Consider the following 18,723-nt stretch of genomic DNA (forward strand, 5'->3'; position numbering starts at 1 on the left):
AGCGTTGGATTATATTCAGACGGCTAAGAATCTGGCAGACCCTTTTACTAAAGGGCTATCACGGATTGTGATAGAAAATGCATCGAGGGAGATGGGTATGAGACCCACATAAGTTGCCATGGGTGTAATCCAACCTATGTGATCGGAGATCCCATCAATTAGGACTTGGGAAAACAATCCAGCGGTCAACTGAGGAGAGTATCCTTAATTATCCCACTCCATTCGAGATGCAATAATACTCTCAATTCTGTAAGGCAGGCTGACTTTCGTCTTAATGTGTTCCAAAGCTTATGTAAGCAAGATGCTAACCCACACAGCATTCTTTGTAGGAACACACCTATGTGAGCCCGACTGCTGGTCACAATCTATGAGATTGGGTGATCTCTAGGAAGCTCATGAGAAGGTACGGAGTATGACTAATAAGCTCCACCCGTGGGGTTTAGCCTTCGGCAGCCACGTATCAGCTAATAGGCGAAACTTCTGCACGCCCAACTGACAATTTAAGGCATAGTCCATTGTTCAGTTCTGAAGAAGTCTAATCCTGTTGCTCTAGGTGGAAGTTCAACTTAACAGTCTCCACTGAAATTTCTGATATATCAAACATTGCTTGGAACAATTGACAAACTTATGTGCCTCGAGATCTGGTGGGGGATTGATGGATTATGGATGGGCTTAGGCCCATATAAGACACTAATCCCTGGTTAATCTTGAGGCCCATGTATGAGATGGCAGGTGGTGGGAAATTTAGTCCCACCTTGCTAGTTGAGGAGAGTTGAGACCCCTTTATAAGGGTTGTTCTACCACTTGCCATTGGGAGTTTGGGAAGAGGAGTGGTACACGCGCGCTCCTCCTCCGCCGCCCGCCTGCCTCGCCTCGTCACGACGCACGCGCGTCGCGGGTTGCGGGAATGCGGCGAGCCGGAGCTTATTTTTGAGTGCGACCCTTCTCTGACTCCCTTGCCAGGAGTGCGTGGACTCGGTCGTGGGCCCACGACTTCCTACCTGACGGCCTATATAAGAAGGCTCTGCCTAGTGGAGTGACCTAGTTCGGTTCACTCACTCCCTCTCGCGTAACCTACTCGTCATCTACTGTTCCTTGCTCTGTGCTGCCTCCGGCGACTCCATCCCGAGGACCGCGTGGACGGTTGGTCGGGAGAGCAGGTGTCTCCGGAACCCTGCCGTTCGAGATCCTGCCCGGAAGATCGGCAATAAGGTTTTTGGGGAGCGTCTCGACGCGACTGCTCCCGATCCATCCCCAACTCCGTTCGCCTCTGCTTCCACTACTTCCCGTGCATCGACACCATGGCCGACGACGCCGACGCCAAGAAGAAGGCTACGGACGACGCCGAGGCTGCTGCTGCTGCCGCCGCGTTGGCCTGGCCAACCGGAGGGTATGATCTGTTCATCCCTCGTTTACTCGTACTTGTACTAGCCGTATATGTGCTGCTCATAGATGGTCCGCTTCTGTGTTCTGTACGTGCTACTATGCTTAGGTATCGCTATGAGATGCATACCATTTATGTCATGCTTACTGTATATTCGTGGATTAGATTAATAGAGAAAGTGCTAATATTTCCAACACAAACTGGAGTACATTTCAGTTAAATTCTTGTCATATGCCAAATTTTTATGGAATATGTAACCTGAAATTCACAAATGATGTCTTGACTTACAGTTCAGATATATGGAGAAGTAGGGGTTTGTCAGTCTTTGAACAATGAATTTTGTTAATTAACAAGCACTGACAAGTTCGAACAAAGAACTGGAACGACAGTTATTCCATTCTTAGCTGCCAAATACCACCCAAAAGAGCCTTCTAGACATCCTTTGTCAAAATCGAACCATCCAGTCAAAAAACTGCTCGATTTTTCTACATTGTGTCTCATCGACCACCTGCCAAAAAACAAGCTACGCAAACTTCAAGTATAAAACGTCAAGGAAAACCATGTGGCATATATATGCTGTCTATCCTTTATTGCTCGGTGCAGCTGACAATCCATCTTGACACTAAGGGGTGATTGATAAAAACAATATCTTAAATAAAAGACACATTTCTAAATATGTGGAATTTATAAAGGAACTCGTAAGTCACTCCATATGCTACTTAACAAAGAAAAAAAACGATATTTGTGTGACTTGAGACAACTGAATTTTACAGCTGCGGTTTACAAAAATCCTAAGAAAAGATAGCTGTCAGTTATCAAAAGCATTGCGGATCAACATTTGCCATGACTAAGTGGAGACGTATGCAATAAAATAAATAAAGAATAGAAGTCGAATGATTACTTTTTTGACATGGATTAGCCAGTCAAAAATTTAGTCAGACTAGCATGTTGGCAGTCTCACTGGGCATGTCAGGTGAAGACTCACTTATTGACAGGGAACCACATCATATAACATGTTATCTATCCATCACAAGGCTCACACTAAAGTACAGTCTGACACCTTCAACTCTTCAAACCAAATTTGAGCATCTCTCCAAAAACTTGACACCCGAAGTATCACCCATTGCTCTGTTTATCCCTACACAAATCTTCAAATCTGCCACTACAATTACTCAAGCCGCGGAGGATCAACTTGATGGATATCCTTCTCTGCAATTGTAGGAGACTCATCAGCAGGTCGGCGTCCTTCATGATCAGCAGATACTTCCAGCAGCAGCCTAGCACCGGCAAGATTGTCCCGAGGCTGCAGAGACTTCTAATGAGAATCGACACCATCGTCGAAGAAGCCGAGGGATGGCACATCACCAACCAGAGAATGCTGTATCGGGTGGTTGCTATATTAATATAGCAGGGCGCAAGCCTTTTTCGATAATGCTCCGTCAACTCAAAATGTTGAGGCAAGGTATGTACAGAGGCCACTACATGCTTGACGCGTCGAGATTCCAAGCCATCCGTGACGAGGAGGGGGAGGAGGTGAGCCACTCATCATCTGTGCTATCTAAATTAAGGCCACCCAAACGGCTTCGTGCCTCTGGCGCCGGTAGTGGTAGCAGCAACAGAGAAGCTGTACTGTTACCTGGTGCAAACGAGTATTTAACAAAAAACTACCACAATTGACGGAAACGTGACGAAAAACTATCACTCTACGATTTTGTGCCAAAAACTATCAAATTTGATCTAAACCGTGACAAAAAACTACCAAGTCGCGAAAGCGCTCGCTTCGCCCGCGCTAACCCCGAATCTGACCGGTTGGGCCCGCGAATCAGTTGCCACGCTGGCGAACTGACGGCCGCCGCACGTTGACGGCCGTTAACGGACCGTCCGCTGTCGGAACGGCGCCGGTCGGTGGGCCAATAAATGAGAGCGAGCTCAACCACTCGCTCATTCTCTTCCTCCTCGCTCGCTCTCACTCGTTCTCATCCTCTCCCTCTCCCTAGTGCTCTGAGCTAGGTCAGCCTATCACTGTCGCCGCCGCGGCCATTGTTGCCGGTAGAAGTTGAGGATGCCATCCTAGAATGACGAGGAGAGCTCGGACGAGGACATCAACATGGTTTCACTGGATCCTCAGCTCTTTGTTGTAAGTGCATAATGGTGGAACGGAGTTAGGGTTAGGGTTAGTTCATCCAAATTGGAGATTCCAAGTTGCTTTTGGTTTGATTCAAAGTTTCTTTTGCAGGAAACCCCTGACAGTGTGGTGGAACCATCTTTCTGTGGTTCTTACACTGAATCTGAGCCGACGTGCATGATGCATCATCAGAGGCCGAAGAAGATGATGGCTTTTGAAGGTGCTTTGACTGGGAGGCGTTTCCTGGGTTGTCCTGTGCAGCAGGTCTTAAATCTTGAACGCTAACTTGTTTTGCTGGTGGAGATGTGTGATGTGTTTTGCTGCTGGAGACGTGTGGTGCAGCATGTGGTGCAGAGATGTGTGCTATATTTTAGAACTGAAACTTGAAAGTGCCATACATATGGAAGCTATATGTGAAAGTAGATCTTTAGTTAACTGAATTCAATACATGACTGAACCTGAGAACACCTACATGCAGATATCTTAAGTGTACTGTGAACTGAATGTATTAGTTAGGTGTTTACTGAATATAGTTGTTAACTGAAAAAGAACAAAGTTAAATGAATTTATATCTACTGCTAAATATAGTTGTTAACTGAATTTATCTCTGATGCTAAGTCAGGTGTTGTGTGCTTACTATGAAAGAATTATGTTTGCACAATTCAGAGAGCATATTGATTTAAACAAAGGGTTTCAGTTAAATAAAATGACTTTAGTTATCTGTACTGAGTTTGTTACTAAGTGCTTTGTGCTTAATTATAAATAATTGCTTCTGTAGGATGTAGGTGTGAACTGTGGGGTTGTGGAGTGGATGGATGGTCCTTGGCCAGAGATTCTACAAAGGTGCCTAACCAGGATTTGGGACATGTGCCATGAGCAGAACTTGGGGAGGGTGAATGACAAACAAGCCCATGAGAAAGAGGTGGCCAAGCTACAGAAGGAAATTGATTTCCTGTCAAACAACTACAACCAGTTGGTGGAAGATGTATCCAAGCTATTTGACTATCAAGATGGCAAGATGTCTCATGACATGGACTATACCAGTCAGGCAATCAATGAACTAAATGAGAAGAAGAAACAACTTGAGGATCAGGCAAAGATTGAGTTAAGTATGGAAAAGCTGAAGCTTGCCAAGGAGCAAAGGTGCATTCTTCAAAGCCAAGCAGATATCATTCAGAACATGAGGAAGGTCATGAAGGAAGTGGAGGGGGACAGGGACCTACTTAAGAAAGAGATGAAGAAGTTGGAGTATCTGATTGCTGATCTGCTCAATGGTGGGATGTCGGCAAAGAGAAGCTGGAGAGGATCAAGGCAATTATGAATGAGTGAAGTGGTTGGTGTGTGGGTTAAGTAATTAGTAGGCCTATATATATAGCTGGCCTTGGAATGTCATGCATGTCAGGTGTATATTTTGAGAAAGTTTCATGTGCTTTCAGAATGGTATGAGGGAGGGAGGTACTGTTATGGTTTAAGAACTAGTTGGTTTTATCTATGATGTAATGACTATTATTTTAAGACCTACTATGCTAAGTGAGTACCCATGCTAAGTTAAGTAAGTAAGAATGTTTTATCTATGATGAGGCTGTTTTACTCTGCATATATCATGTGTGGATAACTGACAGTAGTGACATAGTTGGAAGTAGCAAGTAACATATATAGCAATTAGCTTAGATAGTCTGACATAGATAGATAGTACTGCCATTCATAGTCTGACATAGATAGCAACTAGTAGTAGATAATGCCTGACATAAATAGCAACTAGTAGTAGATAGTGCCTGACGAAACTGAACCTAGGAACTTACTGAACTTACGAAAGTTCAGGACTGACGAAACTGAATATTAGTGCATTGAAGTAACTGAAGGCAGCACTTCACTCCTTCTTCAGCATCTTCAGGCGCATGGAGTGGCGCACCGCAGTCACGGCCGCCCTCTTCTTCTTGCCCGGCGCCGGCTCCAGCACATCTTCCTCGCCGCCATCTTGTTCTTGCTTCACGATGATGCTGTCTGGGAGATCGGCGACCGCCGGCAGTGCATCCACGTGGATTGGGCGGTTCCTATCCCCCTCCACGGCGTCGAGGATGGAAGCCAGCATCTGTAGTTCAGGCTCGTCGTCGGAGAGGATGATGACCTCATCCACCTCGTCGTCAGAGTCATCAGAGGGCTCATCCTCATCATCGTCACTGGACTCGTCGTCAGTGGACTCATCGTCAGAAGACTCGCCGTCAGAGTCGTCAGAGGGCCCAAGGACCCATGGATTGCGCCTCTCCCAGTAGGCGTTGTTGATTGGGGCTGGGAGAGCGAGGACGGCGTGGGTGACGTGGTCCGCGGCGGCCGGTGGCATGGTGGGTGAGCGGTACATCCACCATCGGGCTTGCTGCCTAGGGTCGGGGGAGCGCTGTACCTCGTGCATCGCCCACAGCAGAATGGTAGGCGGCGGGATGGTGCGGCCGGCAGGGAAGGCGTGCTGCTTTTCAGCAGCCGTCATCACCTTCACGAGGCCGCGGGCGTGGTTCCTCAGCATCGCCAGACTGGGGAACCAGCGCGCGATCTCCCTGTACTGCGCGCGCATCTCCTGGTTGTTGTCGGCGAGAGCTTTGATGGCCAGCTGCCAGTCCATGGCGACGGCGATGGCGGTGGTTGTCGGCGGCGATTTCGACAGGAGAGAGGGGGAAGTGGAGTGGGCGGTGCGAGCGGCGAGTGGGCGAGTGAGCAGAGGGAGTGGTGGGTGGACACGTAATAAAGTCGTAGAATCCGAAACAGCTGGTTTTACTCAACGCACGCTCACCACGCTGCCGGCTGCAACGCACGCTGAACAGACGACGTGGCTAACAACATATAATAAGTTTGGCCGATGCTAGTCAAACAAATCACCAGCACTAGCCCATTGGTATTGAACGCATGGTTACAACCAACTGGTCATCGGTTCGAGCCCCAGGCCAGACTTTTTTTTGTGCAGATTTTTTTTTCTAAAATAAATTTGGCAGTAACTTCTGAACTGTAGAAATGACAATGTAAAACAAAAAAAACAAATCAAAACCAATCAGTAGCACTTAGCCCATTTGTATTGGGCACAAATAAGTACCATACATTCAACATTGTCCACAAGTTCACATGTCTGAATTTAAGTAGGCTAGTAGCACAACACACATTTAGTAGCAGAACACAAACTTAGTACCATACATTCAAACTAAGTAGCAGAACACAAACTTAGTACAGAGTTTCAATAGTTTCCACTAGCATTGAAATAGGATGCAAACTTGCTAGGAGGTTTCCTCTTCCTCTTGCCTGCCAATATCCCTGGTTCTCCAGTGGATGTTCTTGGTGCACTGAATGTTCTTGTTGATGTTGATCCTCTTGGAGCTCTTGTTGATGTTGATCCTATTGCAGGTGCTGGTGAAGACCTGGCTGCTCCTGCTAAAACTGTTGATGTTGAACCTCACTTATTTGCTGATGTTTTTCTGTTCCTCATTGCTTTAGGAGGTGGAGCAGATGAAGCTGGCATCTGTGAAGTTTGGTGTTGAGGTGATGGTTGTGGAGGTGGATGTGTTGCACTAGAGGAACCCCTAAAAATTTCTCTATTCTCCTGCATGACAAAATTAAATCAGTTAGTAAATAGACCAGAACTAAAATAATTAAACAAAGAATGCATCATTTTTCAATGACCTGGTGTAAGTTCTTTCTCATCTCAAGACTAGGTTTTAGAGTTTTCCCACAGTTTGTATATTTGTGGCCTTGTAGACTACAGTTGCTGCATGTAATTCTTCCCATCCTGCTTGTGTCCTTTGATGCAGGCACCTCAAACTGGCCCTTTCTCCTAGATGTCTGTTTCTTGCCTGCTTTTTCTTTGAACAGTGGGGGCTCAATATCCTGAGTATGGGTGTCAGGCCAGAATTCAGGACCACACTACAGGAATCAACTACTTTGCCGTCTGCCATGGCGGACGTCAAAGGCAGGAATGGCGGATGGCAAAGGTCTTTGCCGTCTACCGCGGACGGCAAAAGGCTTCGGCAAAGTAAGGATCAGCAAAGAGCTAATTTGCCGTCTGCTTTCTGAGGATGACGGCAAAGGGGCCTTTGCCATCAGCAGTGGACAGCAAAGAAAGCCGACGGCAATAAATATGTTGTTAGTCCGTTAGGTGGCTAACGACAGCCTTTGTCCTCCGCCGCTATAGGCAAAGCCTTTGCCGTCCGCTGCTATAGGCAAAGCCTTTGCCGTCCGCCGTTGTAGGAAAACTGACCAAATGGGTCAGCCCCCTAGGAAGCACAGGTGGCCGCCGCGTGGCTTCTTTGCCGTCTGCGGCTGTCGGCAAAGGTTGCTTTGCCATCAGTGGTTGACGGCAAAGATCCTGCATTGCCTCTTTTTTCTATTTTTTTAAATCCAACAATTTTCACAGCAAATATATATGACATATATATATATATATATATATATATATATATATATATATATTTCACAGGGCTATTTAACAGCAAACATATGACATATCTAGCACATAAGTTTCATCGTACATACATATATAGTTCCATCTATTCATACATACCAAGTTGCGCATACACATTGTTCCATCCATACATATTACAATGCAAAATTTCATCAAGATAGCAAGCTAGAACAATACTTGAAGAGGATGAAAGAAAAAACAAGCACTCCATCATAGCAAGCTAGCTTCCGTGAAGGGAATGAAATCTGCAAAATGGCAAATAAGAAAGTTAGAAAAATGTGACTACAAGAAGAAGAGTAGAACAAGAAGTATATGTCATTTATGAGCTAACTTAGGTTAAATGGATCATTTATGAGCTAATTTAGGTGAAATGGATCGTTTTTGAGCTAACTGCGGTGAAATGGATCGTTTATGAGCTAACTTAGTTGAAAAGGATTGTTTATGAGCTAACTTAGTAAAAAAACGTCATTTTAGAGCTAACCTAGATGTGATGGGTCATTTTGGAGCTAACCTAGGTAAGATGGGTCATTTTGGAGCTAACCTAGGTGAAATGGATTGTTTATGAGCTAACTTAGGTAAAAAGCATCATTTTAGAGCTAACCTAGGTATGATGGGTCATTTTGGAGCTAACCTAGGTAAAATGGATCGTTTGTGAGCTAACTTAGGTGAAATGGATCATTTATGAGCTAATCTAGATAAAATGGGTCATTTTAGAGCCAACTTGAGTAAAATGCATCATTTTAGAGCTAACCTAGGTAAGACGGGTCATTTTGGAGCTAACCTAGGTAAAATGGGTCATTTTAGAGCTAACGTAGGTAAAATGGATCATTTAGGAGCTAATCTAGTTAAAATAGATCATTTTAGAGCTAACTTGGGTAAAATGGATCATTTATAAGCTAAGTAAGGTAAAATGGGTCATTTTAGAGCTAACTTAGGTAAAATGGGATCGTTTATGAGCTAACTAAGCTAATCATGCCATTTTTACATAAGTAAGCTAAGTACAGATCGTTTTAGAGCTAACATAGGTAAAATGGATGGTTTTGGAGGTCTGTAGGCTTATTAAGTCATTTTGGAGGAAAAGAAGCTAACTCTAAGTCATTATGGTAAGCATATTGGAGGAAATAAAGCTAAGTCTAGGTCTTTATGCATTTGTTAAGAAAAACACTAGAGACACTTACCGTGATCATGGAGGTGTAGTAGCGGGATGGCTCGTGCCAGTAGCTGGAGAAGGATCGTGCGATGCTTGTCTGGAGTTACGCTGCACCAAAGATCATTTCCAATGTCTCGTTAGCATGATGACACTCAAATGTTAAGACTAGCAAGTAATGTCCATTCAAATTAAACTCACCGTGGTCCCAGGAGCAATCACTGGCATCGGCGGAGCGGTCTGACCGGACTTGTCACACACAGACTGCACATTTGGTTTTGACGACTCATTCATACTAGTTAGTAATGAGACAAACACTACATGAATGTTTTGGCTAATGTGTAGAAAAAATTTACCACAAGGAGCTCGTACATGGCCCTTGCCTGCATGTCATTCCGTGCCCTCTCCTCCTTCAACATCTTTGTCGTCCTCTCCTCCAACTCCCGCTGCCTCTCCGCCGCCTCCGCCAGAAGTTTCTCCGTTCTATCTCTCTCACTCTGTATAGCAGTCTGCAACACCACTCCTCGTTACCATTTGTAATCATTGATGGAAGCGCACACAATAGCTGAGTATGTATAACTAACCTTGAAGGCGAGTTGGACTGGCCGTTCACGAGACCTTATCTCAGGAGCGGAGCTCGACTGGCGCGCCTTGATCTCCGGGAGAGTGATAGGACAACGGATAAGTCCATCTCCCATGGCTATGGAGCCATGAGACCTCCCGCAACCAGATATCATCAGTAGCTCTGTATCAATGGGACTCTGGCTCAGGTTAAAGTCCTCCCCTTTCCTCGCCTTCCCCTGATCTTTATATTTCACGAGCTTGTCGTGGGAGGATATGTTGGTGAAGTTTTTTGGATCATCGAGGTCAGACGCAGAGAATGCCTTGACTTTCTTGTAAGAGCCAGTATGGGCCATGGCATACAGGTCGTACACCTCTGGCACCTTATCCGCCCTATTGTAGCGTGTCTGAAAGAGAGAAACAAAGTAAATTAGTAATTAAAGGGCTGAAGCTAGCATGATGAACGAATTGCATGAATCATGAAGAAAACCACATACCTAGTTCCGCCCGTACTGATATAAGTTGGAGTTGCCTTGATGGTGTGGCACATCTTCCATTTGGGCATGTTTGTCCTTGGCCTCGTTGTGGAGGGCTAGCCATTCTTTTGAGCACCACTCATTGACCAACACCTCCCAACAATCCATCCGATCCGCACACCATCTCGGAGGGGCCTAAGTTAGGAAATAAAAACTTGAGCGCTGCAGCTATGAATTATTAAATGAAGGAAGTAAAGTACAAGGCCTTAAGAATTACCTTCATGTACTCCTCCTTACTCAAGAACTTCTCGCGGCACGCTGGCTTGGTCTTCTTGATACCACGCGAGGCGTAGTAGTCTCGAACAGCCTGCACCCGAGCCTCGTGCCGTAAGTTCTGTAGTAGGCGCTTGCAGACGTTATCGATAACATTTCCTGCCTCCTCCTCGTATCCCTCCTCACACCTGTAGAATGTCTGCAATCAAATGAGACAATATTGATTAGTACAATTAATAACTAGCTAGTTGAAGATTTTTAATTATGTAAAGGAGAAATTACCCAGAACTTTCTAATCACCACGTCTTGCACAATACACCGTCGATAATCTCACCCGGCGGGGCCGAGGCAGCCAAGTAGTGCTCCCAACTCAATCCAAACTCTGGAAGCCGACCCTCAACAGGCAACGTGACAAACCCCGGGAAGTTTTGCCAACAAAGAACTCCAAGGACGGAGTTGGGCCGGCGGACACTATGATGGTGGTCCCAACCCCTGCAGCATGACAAGGCCAACGCATTAGATATTTGAAGAAACGTGGATGCAGAAGGGTACAAAAAGATTAAATGCACTTACCTCTCCCCATCAGGGAAAATCAACCACCTCTGCTCGCGGGTCGCCGGCACGTCCGGGAGCCGTGTACAACCATGCTGGTAGATGGTGCCCCCCTCCTCCTCAATATCAGTCGGCTCCCCGCCATCATCAGCATGGCCACTCGGCCCCTCAGGCTGATCCGGCCAGGTACCCCATCCAGACGTGTGTTCCTCCGGGGTCTCGTGGGCCAAACTCTCATGGCCCGAAGGCCCGTCAACCCGAGGCTTGTGGGCCGAAGGCCCGTGGACCGGAGGCTCGTGGACCGGAGTCCGTGTAGCCTCCTCCTCGTACGAGTCCACCCTAGCAGTCACGTGCTCGGGTGAAACAGCTGGGGGTCGCGGCGAGGAAGGCGCCCTAGCAATCACCCTACCTCCTCTCCCGCGACCACGTGCTCTAGCTCCTCTCTTCTTCTTACCTCGTCCCCTGCTCGGTACCGCGGTCGACGAAGAATGGCCCGGCGGTGTCGCCATACTGTCCAGCAACGCTCGGCGGAGAGGTGCGTGTGGAATGGAAGACCTCGCACCACGCGCCGACGAAGAAGGGTCCTCGGAGCGCTCCCGACCAGCGCCCACCATCTTTCAACAAATACCGACATGAATAATAATATGTATATCACTTAAGTGTATCATCATCTGGGTGTCGGGGTGTGGTGTCGGGGTCGGGGTGTCGGGATGTGGTGCCGGGGTCAGGGTGTCGGGGTGTGGTATCGGGGTCAAGGTGTGGTGTCGGGGTCGGGGTGTCTGGGTCAGGGGTTCAGAGGGTCGGGGACCGGATCAACGCCCCGAACGCAACAGCACTCGCACCGGAATAGTCCTACCTGCCACTTGTACGTGAAGCGCGAGCACACGCAGCCAGTCGAGTGCTGATTTGGAGATTCCAGCGGCGGACGACTGCGTGCGCTTGTGCGAGCGAGACTACTCGTGGAGGAGGAGCATGACTCGAAAAGTGTCTCACAAGTTTAAGAAAAGAAAAATGTTCCACACGCCTACTTGGCCGTTTTCTTCATGCTCATGCACCGAAGCTTCGTAGTGGTACGGATCAATCAATCGATGCCCAAGCGTTAACCACGTTGGTTCCTTTTTCCAACCGTGAAAACGATGTGCACGAAACGGGGTACTAGTTATCACTGCGTAGAATGCAATGGCATCTGAGGGAGTTCTCACACGGCGCTCAGCATGTCAATCCTACGGACTGAGCCAGACTAGGTGAGATGGAATACTCTCGCTAGCTTTTGCCAAACTTTTTTTGCTTTTTGCAGGAAAGCTTTTGCCATACTTTGAACCCTAGTGTATAACAATACTAAAGCTATGAACGTTTGAAATGAGAGGACAATGTGCAACTACTTTTCTTTCCTAAAACATATAGCATGACATTTTGGAGGTTGTTAACCGCAGAAAAGGCCATGGATGTAAGGCCATGAACACGAGACAATTAGATGCATGCCAGGCATGGAAAACGTACGGGGTCCCGTCCATCCCAATCTAGACGAACCGTTCTTCGCTCCACCAGTCCACCACAATCACCGATCAAGACACTACGAGCAGCCGTCACGGTCGACAGGTCCCCTGTGGTCCGTACGAAACGAAAGCACAGCAGCAGCAAGTGATCTGCAAGACCCTTGAACGGTTCAAGTCTCCACCCGCAGCTAGCCACCCGCTTAGGGGGTTCTTCTTCTATTCTTCTACATATTCTTTTTTCTAACCCTAACACTAAATCTTCTTTTTTTCTAACACTAAATCTAACACTAACACCAACACTAACAATTAAACAACAATTAAACAGCAAAAAAAACAGAAAAAAAATACTCACCGGAGCCAGGGCAACGCTGGCGCCGGGGTGGTGGGCGGGTGGGGGCGGCGGGGCTCCGGGGCAGTGGGACGGCCGGGCGGCGGGGCGGGGGCGGTGGTGGGGGCGGCTCCGGGCGGCAGGGGCGGGGGCGGCGCCGGGCGGCGGGATGGTGGGGCGTCGGCGTGCGGGGGCGGGGGCGGTGGCGGGGGCGGCGCCGGGCGGCGGGGGCGGGGGCGGTGGCAGGGGTGGCGCCGTGCGGCGGTGGCGGGGGCGACGGCGGGGGCGGCGTCGGGCGGCGGGATGGTGGGGCGTCGGCGGGTGGGGAAGGGGGCGGTGGCGGGGGCGGGGGCAGTGGCGGGGGCGGGGGCAGTGGCGGGGGCAGCGCGGTGGCTGGATGTGGGCGTCGGGGAGCAGAGAGGAAGAACAGAGAGAGTAACGGGCGGGGGGGGGGGGGGTCGGCCATTAGTTAGGTTAGTTAGGTTAGCCTTTGTCGTCCGCTTTTCTTTATCTTTGCCATCTGCTGTGGACGGCAAAGAGGGGGGACTTTAAGTTTTTTCGTTAGTGGGTGCCACCTTCCTCTTTGCCGTCAGCCAGCAGACGACAAAGATTCGTTGCCGTCAGCCAACGGATGGCAAAGATATGGCCGATGGCAAAGACCTTCTTTGCCGTCTGCCAGTTGTTTGTCGTCCGCTTCTTGGTAGCTGATGACAAAGACCTTCTTTGTCGTCCGCTAGCTGACGTCAAAGAGATGGCAGACGGCAAATTCCCTGATTCCAGTAGTGCCAGGGACAGGGTACACAATGTCTTTGTATGCTTCAATATATAGTGCTTTTTTTGAAAAATTCATGCACATAGTCCTCTGGATGCATGTGAATCTTGCTCATTGCTGCTATTGCATGACTGCATGTCACACCTGTCATGTCCCACCTTCTGCAGTCACATGATTTACTAGCTAGGTTCACACAGTACTGATTTTCCTTACTAGACACTTGCCAAATGTCAGGACCTGCCTTATATGCATCACAAAATTTGGCATACTTCTTATTCTCCTCTAGTTTCTCTGAATAGTTGGGTGTGATCATCCACCTGTTGTTCTTTGTTTTTTCCCTAGTCTTCTGCCTTTTGATCATCTGCTTAGTCCTAATTCCTTCAAACATAGTCCTAATTGATTTGGCCCTTACATCAAGGATCATTTTGTTGAAAACCTTACTAAGGTTGTTCACAACAAGATCAGTTTTGCAATTATAATCCATTGCAGACCTACACCAAGTCTCCTTTGGAATTTTTTAAGCCACTTCCAGGCATCCTCACACTCTGCTTTAAGCTCTGCCATTGCTAATTCATGGCCATGTTTGGTGAATGAGTAGCTAGCATGATCTACTATCTTCTTTAGTTCTGCTCCTCTGAAACCAGCTGACTAAAAATTTGCATATATGTGCCTGAGGCAGTATCTCTGAGGGAAATCAGGGAACACCTCATTTATAGCCTTAAGAAGACCTTGATTGTAAATTAATAACCATGGTCATGAACAAAAAGAAATAAAGCTACTAATAACAATATATGTCTGAACTACTGGCTAAGATAGGGTGCATACCTTTTGCCTGTCAGAAATAATGGTGTAGGTTCCAAATTTGCTTCCACTTCCAATGCAACATCTTAGCTGGGTTAGGAACCATGTCCAACTCTCTGAATCTTCCTTATCAACCACACCAAAGGCTATGGGGTAGATGTTGTTGTTGCCATCTCTTCCTGTGGCTGCAAGAATTTGTTGTCCAGTGGTTAGCTTGATGAAGCAACCATCAAGCCCTGCATCCATACCCAAATTAGCTACCATAAATTTACAACAAGATATTTTGAACAAAATGCAGTTATAGATTTACCTATAAAGGGCCTGCAACAATTAAGAAATCCTTGCTTTGATGCATGCAAGCAGTAGAACATGTACTTAAATCTATGAGTTAGGGCAGGGTTTTTTGGGTCCTCAAATGTTGTAACTACACACCTGCTACTAGGGTTTGTGTCAAGAACTGCTTGTAGGTAGTCCCTCAGTCTATAGTATCGCTCCTTCTGGTCACCTTGTACAACCTTAATAGCCTTCCTCCTTGCCCTATAGGCCACACTCTTTGATACATCAACTGAAAACTTGACTTTGCTGTTTTTAATAAGTGAATCCACAGGCGCTCTAGGATCTGCTCTAAGAGAAGGCTCAACTGCTTTGGAAATCCACTTAGTAGTAACCTTTGTGTTCTCTGCTGATGTTGGATAAGTGTGCTCCATGTTACACTTCTTAATGCAAAATGTTCTTTCATGAGTTATCCTGGAGGCACACATGTAAAGTTCACATCCATGCTCTCTTTGTGAACACCAAACAATAATTCTTGTTGGAGTATTCCTGTGGTAGTGAAAAGACCTCAAAGTCCTTATATGAGAATCTTTTAATGCTTCTTTGAACTGGTAAACAATATCAAAACACAAGCTCTTGCACAAGAGTAAATGTGAATTGGGAATTGAGGGGTCAAAATATAGCCTTTCCTTCATCTTTTTCTTACTACTCTTTGTCTTTTGCTTCTTCATGAGGTATGGTAGTTCAACTTCATCTTCTTCTTCCTCATCAATTATGCCTGCATCACCAGCAAAACAAAACTCATCTGCTTCAGGAAACCAATCTTCAAAACGTTTTTTCTCTACCTCATTGTGACATCTACTAGTTGGACCAGGATTCTTCACATGTTTCACAATAGCAGTAGTTTGCAATGTTGTATCCTCTTCGGAGGCATACTCTATTTCCATTTGTTGAATAGCTTCAGCACTTCCATCTGAATGAACTGAATCCTCAGAACAAAATTCAGACACTTCAGTGTCTCCTTCAAAGTGGTTCAAATCTGCCTCTCTTTGAATCCTGCTCCTCTCAAGCCGAGCCTTTCTATCATCTATCTGATTCTGAAGCTCAGATTGCTCCACAACCTTTTTCACACAACAACTCTCTTGAGTGTTCATGTAATTCTCATTAGCCTGTGTACTAATTCCAGGTTCAACATTTCTCACAACCTTTATGTTCACTAGCTTGACATGATGAAAAAACTGTAACATTTCTTGAACACTAGCTTCATTACCTAAATACTTTACTCTTTCAGATCCTATTTCCTCCACCTTCACATAGTACATGTAATCACTGTCCCCATACCCTTCACTAGCAATGAGTGATTGTAGAGTAAGCAAAGAACTATCTGACTCAAATATACCCTTTTCACAGGGTTTCTTCCTTCTAAATGAAACCATATCTCCCACTTCTGGTCAGCCAAACTGCACAAATACGTGCTCATGAATTGAATTGAAATTGACTGATCTATACAGTTTACTGACTCCAGTTTACTACACATGTCCAACTAACAGAAACAAACACATCTTACTAATTTGCCAGATTGAAGCAGCTAACCAAAGGCCGAGCAGATGATACTTGCATACTTGCAACCCATTGGCGATGACTGGGAGAGCGATGCCTCCGGCTGCTGCGAGCCGGCCTGCGTCGAGAAACTCGTGCTCCCCAACCAATTATCGACTGAGCCGCTGGCCATCGGTGGAGGCGCGGGCGAGGCAGCAGCGTCCAAACTTGTGTCACCGCCGCCAGCGTCGCCTCCGCCAACGTCGCCGCCGCCAGCGCCGCCACCCTCCGGAATCAACGAGGACATGGCGGCCGCCACCTAGTTCAGAGAGAGGGAGAGGAGGGAGAGAGTGAAGCGAGAGGAGAGGGGAACGGATCAGATCTTGACCCGCACCCGACTGACAGGCGCCATTCCGACAGCGGACGGGCCGTTAACGGCCGTCAACGCGCAGTGGCCGTCAGTTCGCCAGCTTGGCAACTGATTCGCGGGCCCAACCGGTCAGAATCAGGGTTAGCACGGGCGAAGCGAGCGCTTTCGCGACTTGGTAGTTTTTTCCCACGGTTTAGATCAAATTTGGTAGTTTTTCGCACAAAATCATAGAGTGGTAGTTTTTCGTCATGTTTCCGTCAATTGTGATAGTTTTTGGTTAAATACTCGGTGCAAACAACAGCACACAAGAAGAGCTGCAGCCGTTGGTCGACACCCTTGAAGACACCATGGCTGGTATGAAGGAGTTCCTTTTCTTCTTGGAGTCGTATCCTCGGGTACTCCGCCAACCTTATGGCACTTATTTGACCTTGGACAATTGCTTGTTTGGTCGGCAAACTGAACTGGAAAGGGTCCTGAATTTCTTGTTGCGTCCCAATGCTATGCCAGAACTGGCTGTACTTCCAATCGTTGGTCCAATAAGAGTAGGGAAGAGAACTCTTGTTGAGAATGTATGTAGGGATGAGAGTGTGCGTGATCGCTCCTCAAGGATCCTCTTCTTTCCAGAAGGCAGTCTCAAGGATGAAGGAGTGATCGACCTGAGAGAAAACAATATTAATGGTCTAGTTAGACATCAGAATTGTGCTTCTAAAAAAAGGTTGCTAATTATTATTGAAATGGCTGAGGACATTATTAACGAGGGAACATGGAGAAGGCTGAAATCTTCCATAACCTGCATGACACCATGCGGTGGAAGTAAAATTATAATCACCAGCCGACCAGATACAATTGTGAATCTGGGAACAACAGAAGCACTACGACTGGACTATCTCCCGCAAGAAGCTTATTGGCATTTTTTCAAGTCACTCATATTCGGAAACACAAACTCATATGAGCAGCCAAAACTGGCCTCAATGGCCATGGAGATCGCTTTGGAACAAAGACAATGTGCCTTTTTTTAAAGGAGGGTCACCCCCAGCCTCTGCGGGAAAAGGAGGGTCACCCCCGGCCCCCGATACTAATTAACTATGTTAGAGGTTTTGTTTAGTGGAATTGCATTTTTTTAGAAGCACCAGTAACTATATGCATACTCATAAGAATTACAGATACACTTATTTGGATCTAAGATCCAACAAAATACAAAGTAACCCATGTCACTGTAAGAATTACAACGAAATCTCTTGGAAACATCTTCTACTCGGTATCCATCTCTGCCAAAAGAAATAGGGAGGTCCTATTGGACGCATTATGTTCGCACACGAACACGTCACCGTGTACCTCCAACGCCGAGGGTGATGCACCACAGCTCATGTCGAAGGAGACCTGCTGGAAGCACGGTACGCAAGACAATCCGGCGGGCGCTTTTGATGACCCAAAATCCCACACACCCGGGAGGGACCCCGTCAGGGCACGCGGCGGCTATGGGCTGCCCTAGGTCGACCTGATCGCCCCTAGCGCCTCGAGGTTCGCCGCCCTGCAACAAGAAGAACAGACGAAGAACGAGGAAGAAGAAGAACAAGGGAGAGAGATAAAGGTAAAGGTAAAAGATGATAGATTGATAGATCAATTGTGTGTTGTTATTCAATCGGCCGTCACCTGTTACATATATATGAGGCGGATGGACTTTCCGTACAAGAAAATGACTCAAATCTCGTCGAAAACATCAAAAGATAACCTAACTCGGACTACGAGGCCCGGAACTTCCGGTCAACCCGGAACTTCCGGGCTAAAATTACATCAAGTAGCCCTCTTGTATAGCTCCTGCAGGTCGCACATGGCCTTGGATCGCAATGGTCCAAAGAGCAAAGTTGTAGATCTTGCAATGGAGAAAAACTCTTCAGTTAATCACTTTTTCATCCGAGGTCTTCTTGATATTGAATTATGGCCCGTAAATCTGCAAACAATGTTGAAGTTCTAGCTTTCGGGGCGAACCGTGTGCGAACTTTCTGTTGAGCCCGGAACCTCCCCGGAAGTTTTGTCCGGAACTTCCGGGCTAAAATTTTGGAGCACACTGTTTTGGCTCTAACTTTTTCATATGAACTCTGATGGATACATTCTTTATATCAAAATTGATCGTTTCAACGAGACGACGACAATCTGTGTAGGAACTTTTCCCATAGGAGGTCGT

General features: G+C 46.9%; 1 protein-coding gene across 1 annotated transcript; it reads left to right on the forward strand.

The window, feature by feature from the left end:
• The first annotated feature begins 2,579 nt into the window (after positions 1-2,579).
• Positions 2,580-17,557, forward strand: LOC123038969 (uncharacterized). Its single transcript, XM_044462326.1, has 3 exons — positions 2,580-2,771; positions 2,804-3,017; positions 16,824-17,557. The coding sequence occupies exons 1-3, from the start codon at positions 2,580-2,582 to the stop codon at positions 17,555-17,557; spliced, it is 1,140 nt and encodes a 379-aa protein (XP_044318261.1).
• The last annotated feature ends 1,166 nt before the right edge of the window (positions 17,558-18,723 follow it).

Source organism: Triticum aestivum, chromosome 2B (assembly GCF_018294505.1).
Source record: "Triticum aestivum cultivar Chinese Spring chromosome 2B, IWGSC CS RefSeq v2.1, whole genome shotgun sequence".
Taxonomy (NCBI): Eukaryota; Viridiplantae; Streptophyta; class Magnoliopsida; order Poales; family Poaceae; genus Triticum; species Triticum aestivum.

Bases quoted from the DNA above. Each gene is read 5' to 3' on its own strand.
- LOC123038969 (XM_044462326.1), top strand. From the start codon at position 2,580: ATGGATATCCTTCTCTGCAATTGTAGGAGACTCATCAGCAGGTCGGCG. The intron at 2,772-2,803 runs GTGGTTGCTATA...GCAGGGCGCAAG, and splicing joins ACCAGAGAATGCTGTATCGG to CCTTTTTCGATAATGCTCCG. The intron at 3,018-16,823 runs TACCTGGTGCAA...TTGGTTAAATAC, and splicing joins CAACAGAGAAGCTGTACTGT to TCGGTGCAAACAACAGCACA.